Below are 17,279 nucleotides of genomic sequence, written 5' to 3'. Positions count from 1 at the left end.
TCAAATGTTGGCTTGCCAGTATGCCTGAAGGGACTGCAGATGCAAAGTTTGATGCTAGTCTTGCATTTTGTACCTTTCTAGTCTGCCTGGCATGTCTCCCAAGAAGGATGCCAATTGTAATGATGCTTTCTGTATGATGAATGGATGCTAGTAGATCTGAAATCCCTGCGTGTTTTATGTAGAAACACTGAAAATTGTGTGTTGGTTAGAGTAGAAATGGGTAAGAGGAAAAACAGATAAGGAGTTGAATATCAGCGATGGCGTATGCAACATATTTTGTACCTTGCTGTCTGGAGTTTCAAAAAGTTTTAGCATTTTGCTTCCATCATCTTATTCTCTGTCTGTGGTGTTTTAGTTTCCAGTGTTCAAGCAAAGAGATCAGATGATGTCAGAGGTTCACCTGAAACTGAAGGGGACCTGAAGTCTCTCATTTCTCTGTCCTTGGGACTATGGCAGATGGCTTTCTTGCTTTAGAAGGATGCTCATGAAGTTCTTGGTTAGATGCTTAGTGGCAACATTGGCTATGGAAAGTTTGCTGGCACAGTGTAGAGGCAAGGTCAGGTAGGTAAAGGGGATCTGGGAGTGGGACTGTGTTGCCTAAAGCTTGTTAGGTTGAAATACATACATAACTTTATACTTAAATCAGATTTAAACTGAACTGGTTGGTCCTTTGGTTATAAGTGTTTTGCAAGGTTACACCAAACACAACTGAATGTGTACTTTAACACCTAGTGGGCTTGCAGACAAGTGTTCAGCCTGTTGGGGATTTTCTGTCATCAGTGGGTTAAACTATTTCTCTAAATGAAAACTAGGAATTACCGTGTTATACCAGAGTGATAAATCATGGGGGGAAAAACCTAACAGCAGTCAAAACTGATTAAGAAGAAACTTTCAGAAACGTTGGGGGGATGTAACATTTGAGGGCAACATCTTCCTAAATCAGCTTCTAAGTTCCAGAAGTATCTTCTGGAGATCCTATTTTTCCAACTCGACGTTCTAACAGTAGCTGTTATCTCTATAAATGTCTGACCATTTTGTAAACCCTGTTTGATCTTTGTCCTCAAACCTTGTCTGAATTCACTGGTCATACTGCATGCTCTGTATGACACTCCAGCTTCATTGTATGTTCAGTTCGTCCTGTATTAGAAAGACTGGATTTTTTTTCTGTCCCTCCTTGCTTTTCTTACGTATCATATACTGTTTCCAGTCCACTATAGCAAATTGTAAAGGGTGTAATTTAATTTTTTAAAATCTCAAAGCATCTCGCTGGAGAATGGCAATATCAGCAGCACTACATCTTCTTAAAGAGCCTTTTTATTTCTACTCTGTTTTATTTGATATAGGATTATTTCAGTCTGCTAGCATGCAACTTTTAAGATGAATCTCTTTCCTGGCATTCTTCATCACCTCAAATCTTAAGTGTTATCTAGTGGGAAGCGTTTTAGAGATAGATGAAGCTTGTTAATGGTATGCAAGATTCTTCTCTAACTTGGAAGCCTTGTCCAAGATCTGTTAAAACTCTGCTTCAGGATTATCGTCAAACCATTTTACACTACTACTGTTGGTAACGATGGCTAAACTCAAAGGACTTCATCAAAACACTAATGTAATAAATGACTGCTGCTTGGTCTTTCAGTTGGCCGTGTTATTTTGTGACCTGGTACTTGCAGAAGCTCTGTGTGATCAGTAGAGCTGTGAAATATGTCTATGCATGCTTACATATGTGTTTTAGATTTTAGTTTGGGTTGGAGAAAACTGTTCTTCCTTATAGTCCAGTGCTGCGATTTGAATTGAAGTTTGGAATACAGAAAGCAGGAATACCAGTGTCTTGTGAAAGCATCAAACATTAGTAAAATTATACCTATTTATATGCAAATCAAAGTACTTTTTGGGTGGCCAGGTAGGTCACATTGTGTTAGTGAGAAATTAGAATGTTGCTTTGCTTATCGTCTGCTACCCCAGGTGTCTGTACTGCCATGAAGTAGGTAAAACACTTCTGTAATGGGTGGGTTATTCTATTTGCTTTAAGAATAATTAGTAAGAGTGACAAAATTTCCTTTTCATACTTTCTCCTGACCCCAATATTGGAAATGCTGCTTGAGAGCTGACTAAAAAGCCTTCTAAAATAACAAATCTAATCATAATACAGTGAGATGGTGTTGTCTGGACTTGTGCTGCCTTATTCTTTTAGCTTTTTTGATCTTCTGCTTTAGCTTTGTTCCTATGATAGCTTGATGTAAAGGGGGTTGGGGAGGGAAGTGGTTCCTTGACTGTAGGAACTGAGGAACTGGGTTTGTTGTGGATTTGGTGATCTTTGACTTTGTCTAGGAAGATGCAAGTCCTATTTGAGGACTTTCTGCTGCTGTGCTAATTATAGTGCTCATCTGTGCACGTTCTGTAGTGTTTAATATGAGGTTGTTCTGGCGTACTTTGTACAAATGAAGGCATTTAGAGGTTTTACCTCATATACCCAGACGTCCGTTTCTTAAAATATGTAAAGGTTAACTACCTCTGAAGCTGCTTGTGATATTTAGCTGAATGACCAGAAGATTTCATCTTGGAGAAAGGAGTGTAAGCATATACGTGGTAGAGTTGTGTGTCATCCATTAAAAAAAAAGTCATAGACTAATCAAGTATGGAAATATATTAAAGGTTGATGTCCTATACCTTGACTTATCCTGTAATGGGCATCTCAATTTCAAATGTCTCGAGAGGTGAAATGAAATACATATGAAATCTCTAGAATGCAGGCAGAGAAGATAATGTTAATAGGTTCATAGATTTCTTTAAAGTCATTATAGCAGTGACTACAGCTCACTGAAATACAATCAAATTGCTTTTACTGACACTTTCATTGAAGGTACCTCAGTCTGCAATGAAGTACTTTAGGAAGTTTTTGAAATGGGTTGTTTATTGTACTTCAGACACTAGCATGGTAGAAGAATGCTGAGTTGACAAAATGCACACTCAAGATGGGAAGTTTTGTATTATTCAGTGTAGTGATGGCCTTGATACTGAATGAGGAAGAATCTAAGCTATGTCAGTACTTTTCAGCTCCTGAGAGCCGACAGTTGTTACTGGTGAGCTGGATGTAAGCACCATGATTCCTACAAAGAAATGTATATAACAACATGACCAGTTGTTGGTCAGTATCATTGTGAGTCCCCCCCACCCTCCCAATATACTAAGTATCTCCATGTCCTCTGCAGTTTATTTTCATGAGTGATTTAGGGATTTAGCTTATCTAAATTTTGGATAAGAACATGTGTTTACTGCTTCAGATTCTCAAATCCTAACTTGGCTGACTTTGTAGAGCCAAAGCTAATATTAAGAGAATAATTTGTTTTTTCTTTTTATAAAAAGATGCGTGATTTGGATCCCGCTTCTTACTTGGTCACTAAAATCTCTGTAGGGGTTAGTCCTTTATTAAACCCTGTTGGAAATGTGCATTTGGACCTGAAATACTAAAATATCCTAGCATAGAAAGGTTGTCATACAGTGTAAGATTATCCCTTCTCTAATAGTACTTTGTAGTTCTACACACAAACCTGAAGAGTTGGTAACCCCTGGCGAAGTCATTCTTGTGTGTATTTCTGCACTGAATCAAAGGCGCTTGTCTTTAACTGCATTTAACCAAGATCTTCAATGCTGTAACCTGGACATTTACTATTTGAAGTTGATTTTCAGGCTTAAATTACAAGGCTTCTGAAAATTATGTTACTCAGAAGTACAGTCCTAAAACAAACTTTCCAGGATATCTGTATATACAACACAGTCTTCTCCGTTTTAAGGCAAATAAAATTTGTCTGGTCTTACTGTAAGATTTTTCAAGACATTTTATTTTCTCTGCTAAGAATGTCTAAAGCAATTTTGTTACTGCCTAGTTCCTCAGTTGATTATTGGCTCAAAATGTTCCAGTTTGGATTAACAGACTTGTGCTAATTTAGATATTTACCTACCACCATCTTAGGGAAATTCTTGCCTTTCTCCTTCCTCCCTTCTCCCTTTATTTTGTTTCTTAGCTACCAACTTCTTATTCTGGAGAATTAAATTAGAAAAATGTCACATTTTTTGACTGGGTGTTACTTACATCACGGCTGAATGGTATCAAGTGCTAGTGATCTTCAATAGTAAAGAGAATGAATGCTTGTTTAAACATCTTGTGAATCTTGAGTTTCATGCTTGTTTTAAATTTGGAAGGAAATGGAGCTTGCATTTTCTTTTTTTCACCCACATATACAAGATTAACTTGTTTGGTCTGGTTAAAATGAATCTTTTATTTTTGTTAATCTGAAAACTGATCCAGCTAAAAGCTGTTCACGTTCATTGACTATGAATGGCAAGTTGAGTGGGAGCAATCAGCTGGGTAGAGAGGGAAGTGAGATTGCTTTTTTTGGTGGCAATGTTGACTTTTTTCCATATATTGATGAACTCCTCAAGTAATGGTAGAATCAAAGGAGGTTTAAGCGTAGCACACCCTGGCAAAGGCTTCCCATTCTGCCTTTTGAGCTTGTTTTGGGTGTGAAATGGTAGTAGTAGCAAGAGCAATTGTGGATAAGAGAAAGATGAACAAAACTTGGTCTAAAATGGGATTAAGAGCAATGAGTTGTTTTAATGGAGTATCTCCTCTAATTAGTACAATCCATCAGATTTTGCTTTGAAAACTTTTTATTTCTTTGAAAAATATGAGGTTTTTGGATGTTGTGGGGCTGCTGAAAAGCTTCAAATCTTGTGGAAAAAGAGTTAAGACCTATCATCAGTTGGCTCAAAGGGCAGATTTGCTTTAGCAAATAGTTAAAAAAAACACCCCACAAGCTCTCATAACTGCAATCTTAAGTCTGTGTACATGAGGTATGTGTAGATATAGCTGAATTAATTAAATGAGTAAATGGTCAGTGCCTCCATTTTTAGGGACAACACGTTATGTCAACATGTGTGATGCTCCTTTGGCTGTTCTGTGAAACTTGTGTGTTCATGTTACCGGACAAAAAAATGAATGCTTTAGAAATGCGGAGAGAGCTTGTCGCAGGAAATCTGGAAGACATAACTTCCTTTTGCCAAAGGGAATATGTAAACAAAACTCCAACTTAATTGTAGACTAACTACTAGACTGGTTTTCTGACTAAGCCTTTCCTTGCTTAACTGATTGCTTTTTATCAGTGAGAAAGTATATTTTCTGTTTCATTTGAAATGGATTTCTGTACTTTTGGTGAGGACACATGTCAAAGTTTCGGAGCATTTAGTTCTTGCTACACTTGCATGGAATCTAAATGTAGGTATTACTGAGGGTGACTACTGAAGCCAAAGTTACTGGTGTAACTTTTGAGGGTTCTGATAGTTTGTGGAAGTATCTGAAGCTTGTTTGTGGGGGGATGCATTGCAATACTAGTGTATTTTGTTCCTGTATATGCTCTCATGTGCATGTACTAAAATACCCATCTTCAAAACAGCTGAAGTCTTTGAAATGTATGGCACAGAAAAAACTTCTTGACATCAGATGTTATGATATAAACATTACTTGTTGAAGTCAGTGTGTCTCTTAAATTCATTAACTTGAGTGGAAAATTTTGAATTGGGCTTTTCTATATGGTCAGTCAAAGGAGAAATCTTAAAAGTCCAAGCTTCTAAATAACTGTTAAAATCTTACTATATACAGAGGTAATTGATTTATACAAACAAGTGTGAGATCACCATGTTAGTTGTGGTTTTGTGCGTTAAAAGCATCTCAATAAAAGGAAAACAGCCTGTGGGTTTGACCAGGAATTCCAGACTTGCTTAGGGTGGCAGCAGTCCATAACCAGTTTACAAGATCTCGAAAGAGTCAATTTTTGTATAAATACCGTGCACAATGAATTTTCCAGTTTGATTTTTTTGGTATTGCTGCCTGCTTCAGTGAGCCGAGTAGATCTGGGAGTGACACTGAATGTTAGGAGACAAGGGGAAAAGGTAGTGTCAGCACCGAAACCTGAGCCTCAGAAACAGCAGCTGCAAAGGATGACTCTGCCTGTGTGCCTGGGGCCAGGCTAGAGTGCCTTGTTGAGACTGAGCCCAAGCTCAGAGAGAGCGAAAAGGATGACTACAAGGGTGTAGTTCTGTGGTTGTGAGGCAGTTTAATAGCAATGGTCTGCTCTCTTCATATCGATAGTTGTGGATTCCTGTTCCAGTTGTAGCTGACTGTCAGACCAACCTGCAAAAATTCCCCTTTTCCTGTCTGTTACCTGTCACCCTCTCCAGCAGTGGTGTGATGGATCAGCCATCTGAAATGACTTGTTCTGTGATCTCTGTATGTAGTGTGAGGGGAAGTAGGAAGACCCCCTGGCTGGAGCAGCAGAGTGAGAGGAAGGTACAGCTCCCTGTTAGTTTGACTTCAGCAGCAGCATCAGATCAACTGATGAACCTGTGAAGAGCTGTGAGGCAGGAAGTCCTGCATACACTGTTAGATTCTCCCCATCGATGGAGGAATTTGCTGGATTGACGGGAGTATATTAAAATGCACATAGGCTTGGCTTTGTATTTTTTTCCCCCCATATGACTAATACCTAGATGCATGTATTCTGTCACTGCAAATTTAAAATCTTCCAAGCCTTCAAAAAAGCAACAACCCCTATGGACGTCTTCAGTAGTAATTGCTGCTCTCTGAAGGGTTGTTTAACCAAGGCCTAGTTGAGGGAAGGAACAAACTGCAAAAATGCAAAAGTACAGGCCAAAGAAGAAACAGCAGTTCAGCTGACTGTATACACTGAGCAATGCCATGGTGAATCCTGGTGGTAGTTACTGCTGTGTAAATCGACTGTTTCTGCTAGGACTGCACTTGCTTTGACAATTTAAAGGTAATGTTCTTACTTTTAATTTTTAAGAGCTATGTAGGAAAAATAGCATATTGCAAGGGTGGTCTTACAGCTGCTGACTTATATTAAGATGTTCACACTGAAAGTGGTAGCTGACTGAATGAAAATAGAAGTGATGCTGTACCCAAGGGCAGAGGCTGTTGCAGCCACACAAGAGGATCAGCTGGAAACAAACATGGTCCAGTCAGGTCCCTGACAGGGCTTATGTGGCCTCGTGAATGTCTGCTAGAATGAAAGGGGGCAGCTCTGCTGTAGGAGTAATTGCATGGGACTGGTAATGTTTATTTTTTGAAGGCTGTGCCAGCTGACTATTAGTCAAACCATGTGTTTTGTTTGACTGTGGGGACCAAGCAGCCTTTTCTTGCTGTTCTTTCCACCTGTGGTGACATTCCTTGGGTCATTTGGTAAACTGGTTCAGGGAGCTAATTACACTGGAGAGAAAAAATCTTGCAGAAGAGAATACCCTGATTTGGTTGCTGGCATGATGGTGGAGCTTTGGGAAGATGGTGGTAGCAGCTGAGGTGAGCACTGCTGCTGAAGAAACGTATGTGGAACCACAGTGTTGGTGAACCAACTTGGTTTTGCATGCACCAAATAATGCATTTTGAATCCAGACTGGAACTGTACTTTGGATCCAAGACTTGTCATGGCTTGCGACTATTGTTGTAGAAACTATTTAAGCTGTAGCTGAAATGTTGGTTTTATGGCTGTGACTTAATGCTTTCTTGAATGAGGAAAATCAATGTTTCTTTAATAAAATTCCTGATATGTCTTATGAAATGGACTGCACTGGATTACCTTTTAAGGTCTTTACCATGCATTTCTGTGTTCCACCTTCCAGTTTTTCTGTTGTAAGTAGATTAATCCATTAGTCTTAAATGTGTAAGATGATGCTAGCAACTGATACTTCAAATGTTTTTTGTATCAAAAAGGCTGCATGGGTGAAATGTGCTGTTGTGTGGCAAGTAAAGGATCTGTGGAGAGGATGGTGTACAGAACAAAATGGTAGTATATTGAGGGGGATGTAGAGAAAATTGTTTTGAATATATGGCAATATTGGTAATAGCTTTTTTTTAGTCACAGGCAGAGGTTTTCAGTGGAAGTAGATGAGATGTGTATTGTTCTGTCACAAAGCATCGCAGAAGCTTGTGTCGAAAGGAAGAGGATTATGCAGAAACACGGAAGTAATAAGGACTCTCATCGGTAATGGTAATGAGCAACAGAAATACCACAAGATGATGATGTTACTGATAGAATGGCTGGCTGGCAGAATGAGGAATTGATCGCAGCCAAAATAAGATGGTAGAGGTAATCAGTAAACTTATTTATGGAGTTCACCCATATGCAAGGCCAATCAGTACATAGGTCCAAGATTTTTAGTCTGCTTCAGCACTGGAATGATGGAGCTATTGTTGGGAAGCCCCAAGCAGTGTCATCACGAGAGACTACTACTGTTCCTCTTAGGGCTGTGGAAGTTAATAAGGGAACTAAAACTGTGTGATCAAAAGGATGCTTTTTTTGAAGCTGAATTAAAAATAACAAGTCATAAGAGAGGACGTGTGCTGCTTGGTGTAGGTACAGAGCATAGTGTCTGGATTGCTTTACTGGTAACTTTAATACACTCTCAGAGGAAACATGTTCTGCGAGGAAGTGTGGTGAATGCAACTGTGCAGTGAATTTAAAAGCACTATTGTGTACAGGAAGCTCCCAAATCCTCCTTCAGAGTAAATGGCTTTCTGTGAAATAACTGAGCCTGGAGAAAAGGGAAAATGTCTTCAGTACAAGGAGACTGTAGGGTATACCCCACTGAGGTGGTACTTGATGTGAGAAGGCAGCAGTGCTAAAATCCAGAGACAGATCTTCCATATGGTTGGGGTTTGAGCCAAGATTTCCCTGTAGACTTGCTAATTGAAAACAGCATCTTGTGTTATGCTTAGGTCACAGCTCAAGCAAGAGGAGGAATTCCATTTCTTGATGAAACAGGGATGCTTGGGGGGCACTCTCAAAGAAAAAAGAATAAAATAATATGAATTTTGAAAACTGCAGAGAGGAAAGACTACCTGCCCTCCTCCACAGAAAGCAACAATACTGTTGACAGGTAAGGGGTGCTTGAACGGGAAGCTCCTGAAATATGCTGTTTAAAGGTAGGACAGCTTCATGTGGAGAATTCTTACTTTAGCTCTACTGGTGCCTTTTTCCCAGAGGAGGAAAGGAGCAGATGACTGAGGATACTGCTGCAATAAAGGACAGGCAATGTCTGGAGACAGGGAGAAGAGGGCAGTGGTCTTACCAGACTGGTATTGAATCCCAGTATCTGAAGCTGAACTTAGCTGAAATTTGACTGAGTTAAGTCACTGCCTGAGAAGTCAATTGAGTGTTGTCCAGAACTTTGATAGAGAGAAAAAGCAGACTACTTCAAAGAAAAAGTTTTGGAGGTACTTTCTAATGTAATTTCAAGTTTCATTTTTCTGTCTTAACCGACTGATGTGTGCACATATTATGCTGAAGAGGATTTGCCTTTCTTAAAAAACAAAAGCATGTTTTTGTTTGCTCAGAAGAGGCCTCTTGAAAAGCCTTTAGACTCCTCAATGTATCACAATATGTCAGAATATCATGCAATTATTCTAGATTGGCTAAAATGAATTATCCTTATTTTCCCTGTAAATGGATTTTTTCATACCTAATTACTCTGTTCAGTGATATTTATAAAGATTTGGTGGATGGAGTCTCACTGATTTTCTTACAAAGTAGGTTTAATGATGTTTTGTGTCTTAATCAGATAATGTTCCTTTCAAGTGAACTTCTTCAATGACTTTCAATTTTTTAAGAATACATGCTGTCATTTCACTTCAAGAGCGCCCTACAGGGCAATAAGTGAGTTCTTGCTGATTTTGCTAAAAGTAGTGTTTTGAATTCAACTTCAGGAGCATTAGTGAAGTCTTTCATGTGAGTATTGTCAATCAGAATAGAATTCTGGTAAATTAGTGGGTGTTTGCAACCAGCTGAAAGGATCAATGATGTACAGAGATCAAGATTCATTTGCCAGTATATTAAAATGTTTAAGTTGCTCAGGATGAACTTCCTATTCTGTGCAGGACTGTACTGTTGTAGTTCAGTTAGTCTGCCTGTGTTTTGTGTGTTTGGTTTTTTAGGTGCTAGAACTTTTTTGTGTTTAGGGGAATATAAATATATTGGTGTCCCATGCCTCTGCAGTGGAGTTAGCGATTTGACCTATGGCTCCTTGCTGATGACATTACTTAATTGCTTCTAGGATGTGACACATTCACATCGCACTCTGAATTGCTTTGCTGATTATAAAAAACCCTCCTTCGAACACTATTTGTAAAGCCAGCATTGAAAAGAGGGGTTTTTCCCTATACTTTCTGTGTTTTTTCAACTCCCAGAATGCTTCTTAATGTTTTCATTTTCTGAAGTGTACATATCTTCAAGACTATACACCTTTACTCTATTTGAATATAGTTCTTAACTTTCCCTCTGATTCCTCAGAACATGTTGAAAATTGATACAGGTTGGTTATTTTTTTTTCACTCACAAAACTCAGTCCTATGCTTCTAAACAAATCTAGAAATAAAAAGCCAGGGCTACTGTGGGGTTTTTGCCACCTCCATTTTAAAAGATCATCTTAATGGAGGAGTGTACCACTTCATGAAAAAGAAAGTGCTTTAAAATTCATGCTTAACTTTAAGAAAGGATTCTTTGTGATAGCTGGAACACATGATTCTGAGCAAAGCACTAAGCAATGCAGTCACTTTCGTAATCTAGTTATATCTGCTTTTTCTTGCCCTCTTGTGCCTGTAACTGCTGATGTGGCTTATGTTCTGGTATTTTGCTTATTTGATATTCTTTCCAATGCAGTAAATCATGAAATAACACAGATTCATAAACCCAAATAATGAAGAATATTATCTGTTCCTCATTTTTGTACAGTAAGAATCCAAACCAGAATCTGTCAGCTGTATTGGGTACATTTTACTATTATCCAGATAATTTTGAATAATGATAAAGGTTGATTGCTTGACTAGATTTTTAAAAAGAGTCAAAATAGGCTTTGCATGGGTTTGCATGTGTATCAGGCTATGTAATCAGCTTCAAAATTTCATTTGTTCCCTTGAACAGAGAATGAATTACGAATTACACAAGTTCTTCAAGATACTCTGTCCTGTATGCGTTCAGTCCTTCAGTGTCTATGCTCTTGTGATTGGAGACTTCTAGCCTCAGCAAAATCTGTGAGTATACTAGTAGTGCTGAGTGCCTTGTCCACGGAATGAGAAGGAGGGTCAGGACAGGCAACGCTCAGTTCCTGTCAGCTCCTCTTCCTTGGAGAACATCCCACAGTAGGATAGCAAGAAGATGAGGTAGGTAGTTTAAATACACATCTGAACAAACAGTTGGAGCTCCAATGACAAGCAGCTTTCTCTTCACTTTTAAGTGCTTGTCCCTGTAGTTGTTGCTCGCTGGTAGTTCCAGTAGTGATACTGCGTTACAACCAGCAGGGCCAGGGCTGGCTTTGGCAACTCCCCAGTGGATGGAGATGTAGAACTGTTCTGCTGAACCTTGGATTGTTCCTGAATTCCTTCGTGATGGCTCAGGGCTCTCTACTGGTCACCAGGCCACTGCTCTGCATGGGTCTGGGCTGGAGGAAGATTCCGGTTGTTAAGGCAAGTGGGTGGGATGTACCCCGGGGGCAGTCGCAGGGGTCTGCTTTCACAAGTTCTTTATCTTTTAGTTACTTATCTACCTAATCTCTGTGAAAATAGGTTTGTCCTTGGTAAAATGTAGTCGAAGTATTTCCTTACTGGAGTTGTCACTTTAAAAAGGTGATTTTTTTTTTTTTAACCACCACACCCCCCCACCCCTCAGTGTTCCAACTTACTGCTGGATGTTGTCATCTCATCTTGCCTTACAGTTCCACTTCTTTCAAACTGTTGGGACAAAATAGCGTAGCATTTTTGGTCTAGAGAAAAATCTAAGCAAATATGAATAAGGTATGCTTGTGCTGTCATTTACTTGTAAACTTAATGTGTTAAGGTGTAAAACGTGAAAAATCATGTTGGTACAAGTATGTGCACGTACGCAATGTGACTTCCTACTGTGGTCTTAGTATTACGCTATTTCATAATCCTATGGCAACTACTCCAGAAGAAATACAAAATGCTTTTAAAATTTTAGAGGGGAAAAGTCAAATGTTTGGTTGCAAAACATGTTGTAATGCTCCTCACTTTGCCCTTTATATTAATTAGATCCCAGTGAACTACAGAAGAATTTATGAAACCTTTGTATTGAGTGATGACTATAAACTGTCACTGTTACCCAAAGTCCATTCTGTACACGGACTTTTTGTAAATCAGAATTCCAATCCAGGAAGTCCTGGCTGTCAGCCCAGACACCTCAGATGCAAGTTGTCTTAGGTTCTTAGGATTTTAGGTTCAATGTGACAAGTATTGAGAAGACTGAAAAACTTATTTCGCATACTGAAACTTTTAACTAGATTTGTGTTTATTTTAAACTTTGTTCTGCTCTGAGTATCTGTATAATCTGAAAGTCACTTTTTTGCTTTTTGTAGCATTTGCAATGCTAATTTTGGCTTCTAAAGCTTCCGCATTTCATATAACACACTTCATATGCTATTTTTGCAGTGCAGGATTTTTTGTTAAACCTTGACATAGTTTAACATTTCTGCGTACATGTATACGTGCATAATGCACATCTGTGTGTGCGTCACAGCTCTCAACAAGAGATCCTGTTTCAGTAGGTCAGCAGATGTTGAATTTTGTTTCTTTTTGATAACGCTTATGTGGATGCATATAAACTCTTAACTGAAGGGCAAGAAAAAGTTCACCTGATGGTAGTTTTTAAAGCAAACAAAAAAAAACCCCATGACTGTATTCTGAGGCTAAAATTAGATTAAAAAATTCTTCAGTTAAGCCGAAATAGGGAAGCTTTTGGTATGCAGGGAACTTCTGCAAGGAAAGATGAAATCTTTCTCTTCTTTTGCAGCTAAAGCTGTAATTGTTTGTGGCTTGGGGTTGTTTCTTCATTTTTCTGTTCATCTCCTCTTACAGCTGTCTTTCACTGTGGGAAATAGCATTCTGAATTTGGCATTTTATGCAGTAACTGAGATGTATTTACATTTGTTGTGGACTCAGCAGATTATGTGCAAGACTGATTTCTGTGCAGGTAGGCTAGGTCTAGTGTAGAGGCTGAATTGGACACTAGCATAACAAAACAAACCAACCAAACACAAAATGGCACATAAATCTATGAATGGTTCAAGCATACCTTGCTATCAAAAGGTGCAGTCCTGGCTCTGGCAGCTTGTTTCCAGGCTCCTCTTTCTTCTTCTGCCTGTTATGGCACAAGTATTCATGTGATGCCATAACAAACCATTTGGGTAACCAACCTAGACAAAAAGTTTAAACACTATTGGTTTTAATGTGGGTCAAGTTATCTGGTTCACGGAATATTTGGGCCAGAACAAACAAGGTAGGGAGAGTGAATGTGAGAATGAAGAGAGGAAGGCAGGGTTTCCTCCAGGACAGAGTTCATCACTGCTGCCAGCTTAAATTGTTTGGGAAATACAACATGGGTTATACAATATTATCTTGTAAAATTTAGTGATGTAGTAACGGAAAGTACAGTCTCTGTATTTTCTAATACATGAGGTTAAGGACAGTAGTGGGACTAAAGCTGTGCTCAATTTTGAGCCGTGGGGCACAATATGCTTCTTGTTATGAACTATGTGTTTGAACTCAAGATGCAAAATACTCTCTAGATGTATACAACATACACGTGACCAAGCAGTGCATGGTTAAATTTAAAGGAAGTACAGGAAGTTTTGGCATATGTAAATGGCTGACCACAGTGCCTTGCCTGCATTGAATTCCTCCTTCACTGAAACTTGGCATGTTTGGTTTTACCTAAATATGTATATTATATAAATTTATATGTTATATAAATGAATATATGTATACAGATTTAATATGACACTGTTTTTACTGCCCTATATTACTTAAGTTACATATTTTAAAGGTAGTGTGTGAATTCATTCTGTGTGATACTCAGGCTTAATGTGTAACAGTGTCCTTGTGGTAAGCCTCTAAATAAAATTATTTTACATATCAGATATTTTAGGAACTTCTTATAGTGTTTACATTTTTCTGTTCACTCAATTCCTGTTGTTTTGCAAATACAAGCACTGAGTGCTAATGTTATTGAACAGTTGCATATATTTCTTGATCGCATTCCTTCCATCTTCTGGGGCATGCTTGTTGCCAAGTGGAAGGAGGTGGAGGGTATTAACTTCAAACCTGAGACTTGGTTATGTATAATTAGTGCTTGCTGGCAAAAAAAAAACCAACAACGAAACCCACGCTTTGTTTTTCCTCTTTTACTTAACTCTTGGGTTCTTTCCTCTGTCAGGAAGAACAGAAAATTATTAGTAGACATCTAATAGATAATTTATCACACCACAGCTGAACACAGAAGAGGAAAGGGGAGAATGCAGTGGCATTATTCCAGGACTCTGTCCAAATGAACCAAATCCAATTTTAGCTGAGAAAAGGGAAGTTGTTGGGATATCTACTCAGGATGCTGGCTTTTATTTGTGAGAGAGTTGGCATTCAAACTGAAAGGTGACTGTTACCTCCATAAAGCTTGTACTGAATGTAACTAATTCCATCTGGAAATGGACAGCACACGTAAGTGACATATTCTGTATGGGTACACAAATCACTTGGAGTGTCATTGTTTTAATGGAATTATTTTCTAAGTATTTTTTCTTAAATCAATGGAGCTTTTCATGTATGCAGAAGAAGTTTGCATCCATATGGCTTTGATTATCTTAGAATAGCTAGCTTATTTCTGCACAAGGAAGAAAATTACTACATGCACTGGCTAAGACTGAACTGATCCAGTAGCTTGTGTTTGCTGAGATTTACTGGTGTTTGCTGATATGATGCTGCCCATTTTGCATGTGCTCTGGTTCTGACTTCATCGTGAGAAGGGTCACTATTCATGGAGCAAGGTATTTTATTTTTCTGTTCCCTGTTGTGTAGCAGTCTGAATCTGCATAGAGGCAAGTTCAAGAAAAGCATCAAGTTATAGGCAGTTGAGGAGACATTGCCACCTAGCTAAGGAGGGCAGGCATGGGACCCTCCCCCTTTCAGCATTTACAAGCCTGTAGATTGGCTCAAGTTAGCTTGTGTAACACCAGCAAAGCTGCTGTGTTGTTACGGTTGTCACCTGCCTTAGCAGAATTCAGCTAATGATCAGTAGGCTACAGCTGTGTGAGGCAGACCTGGGCTGTGTGCTCTCTAGACCGGTCATTCTTCCTGTGCATCATGTCTAGAGTGAGGTGTTGTGATTCCCTTTTGAAAACATCTGGTATCACAGACCACAAATGCTAAAAGGCCTTCCTCCTCATGTGGCCAGCCCTTGAATCCTGTGGCATTTGTTTTCCCCCTACCCCCGTGCCTACTGTAATTTGCAGCCTTTTCCTACCTGACCTGTCTCACTTTCTGCTCCCCAGGATCTGCTTTGCATACTGCATTTGTGACTAAAAGACCTGGTGTGCTTCACCACTTAAAATCATATCTCATTTCCCCAGTGTCATGGTAACTCCCACTTCTGAACTTTTCATGCCAGAAATAAACAGATTATTAAAGCAGGGAGAAGAGACTGGAACAGTGCTGCAGCTTCCTTGAAACACATGCTCTTCCATCGCACACACTTGTCCAATTTAACATGCCAGAGGTGTACTGAGAAAGGAGATAATGTTGGAAGCATATAGCAAATATTACATACACTGTGACAAAATGGTAGAATTCAGCTACATGTTCACAATATTGAATGGAGTCTAAAAAAGTCTTAGTATAGACTTTACCTTTATATCACTTTTTCTTATCTGTGCGTTTGTGTTTTGGATGGGGGCATGTGTTCAGTTGACGGTAAGCAGCTCTTCGTTGTGGTAACTTTTAATTTTGTAGTATTAATATTTTAACACTGCTAATACAGGAATAAATTAGAATGTGCTGCTTGTATGTTCAGTAATGAATCCTTGTTCAGATTTCCTCAAATTGACTTCCTAAAATGTTTTCAAATGCCTAATAAAACAGTAGATGAATGCTTCAACACCTTGTTTTTTCTCTTATAAACCTACTTCTAGGTACTAGTCTAGACTTGAAAAGTAGACCTGAATGAGAGCTACGTAAATGGTATGAAATCAAAATGCAGCCGAAAGCAGTGATAATGGTGTAATCTCCAGTGGGATTGGCTTGTTCTGCTTTCTCAGTCAGCATAATTAAATTTGGGATTTTTAGAACAACGTGTAAACATATCAGCACATACAAGAAGTCTTTCTTGGTATAGTTAAAGGAGCATATCTAGTCTAGACCAACTCCTTGAAGATTTCCTAGCTAAAATTTTGATAGCTGTCCTGTTCCTTTTTGCAGTTTATCATACTGATTTGTGAACGTTTGGGGAGAAAAATGTGGTTTTGATCTTGGTTTAATCCTTCAAATAAAAAGCTATCTTGGAAATGTTTGAGGTTTTAATTTATGAAAAAAACTATATGCTGGAAGGTGAGTTTATTTTACCTAAATCACATAATACCTACTGGAAAAAAATAAATTATTGGTGGTTTTGTTCTTCAGAAATGGACGAACAGAATGCTGGACCTGGGACTGAAGATTTATAAAGGATTATGGGATTATACATTGAAGAGCCAGCAGGCGGAATGCCTGAGTGACTGAAGAAAATGGGTGCTAATGCATCTAACTACCCTCACTCGTGTTCCCCAAGGGTAGGGGGAAACTCACAGGCACAACAGACATTCATAGGTAACTCTTTCAATTATCTTGTCACTTACACAATCCAGCAAGTCATTTATGTATGCCCTGGATTTGTTTTGCTTGCAATAATGTTATGCAGAGCTTTTATTTTCTAGGTCACCGGTTTGAATTCTTTCAAGTTCAGTCACGCATGAAATTCAGTACTGTCCAGTATCTGTTTGGCCTACGTATGCAATGAGTTGATCTGCCGTTGGCTAGTAAACAGATGCCAGGTTATTGAAATAAAAAGGAGGTTTTTTTAATAGTTAAACCATGCATGCTAGTTTCCCCATTCGAGCAGTTTCTATCTGTTAATACTATCTACCATTTCCTACACTTCTTCCTCAGGTTTTCTGTGAAACTGTGTTAGAGCATATAAAACTCTTGTTCATCAGTTTTCATTGTACTGGCCTTGTATCTAATATGAGTGAATCACTTCCTTATTGCTCAAAGGGATATCTCTGATAATAAACCTGCTAAAGTAACAAGCAGTCTTGGAGACAACTTTTTCTCCTGTCCCTTTCCTGTTCCTGTAAATGGGGAATGGGGATGCTTACTGTACTAACAGTATTATTTACAAGCA

At 38.7% G+C, this 17,279-nt stretch overlaps 1 protein-coding gene across 11 annotated transcripts in view; it reads left to right on the top strand.

Moving 5' to 3' along the window:
* The window catches only part of BTBD7 (BTB domain containing 7), a 55,791-nt gene that overhangs the window by 3,515 nt on the left and 34,997 nt on the right, over positions 1 to 17,279 (top strand). For 4 of the 11 annotated variants that reach the window (XM_064460628.1, XM_064460619.1, XM_064460629.1 and 1 more), the window contains exons 2-5: positions 7,926 to 8,156; positions 8,786 to 8,946; positions 10,986 to 11,095; positions 16,520 to 16,705. The exons of 1 other annotated variant lie outside the window; for it this stretch is intronic. In XM_064460628.1, the coding sequence (XP_064316698.1) occupies positions 16,624 to 16,705 (82 nt within the window). In that variant the 5' untranslated portion in view covers positions 7,926 to 8,156; positions 8,786 to 8,946; positions 10,986 to 11,095; positions 16,520 to 16,623. Of the gene's footprint in view, positions 1 to 7,925; positions 8,157 to 8,766; positions 8,947 to 10,985; positions 11,096 to 13,873; positions 14,893 to 16,519; positions 16,706 to 17,279 lie in introns of those variants that run through there. 6 more of the 11 variants (XM_064460622.1, XM_064460624.1, XM_064460625.1 and 3 more) reach the window with 4 other exon arrangements.

This window comes from Phalacrocorax carbo, chromosome 9 (genome assembly GCF_963921805.1).
Source record: "Phalacrocorax carbo chromosome 9, bPhaCar2.1, whole genome shotgun sequence".
Lineage (NCBI taxonomy): Eukaryota > Metazoa > Chordata > Aves > Suliformes > Phalacrocoracidae > Phalacrocorax > Phalacrocorax carbo.
Note: the sequence above shows the minus strand (reverse complement) of the source record. Positions and strands in the feature narration are given on the sequence as shown.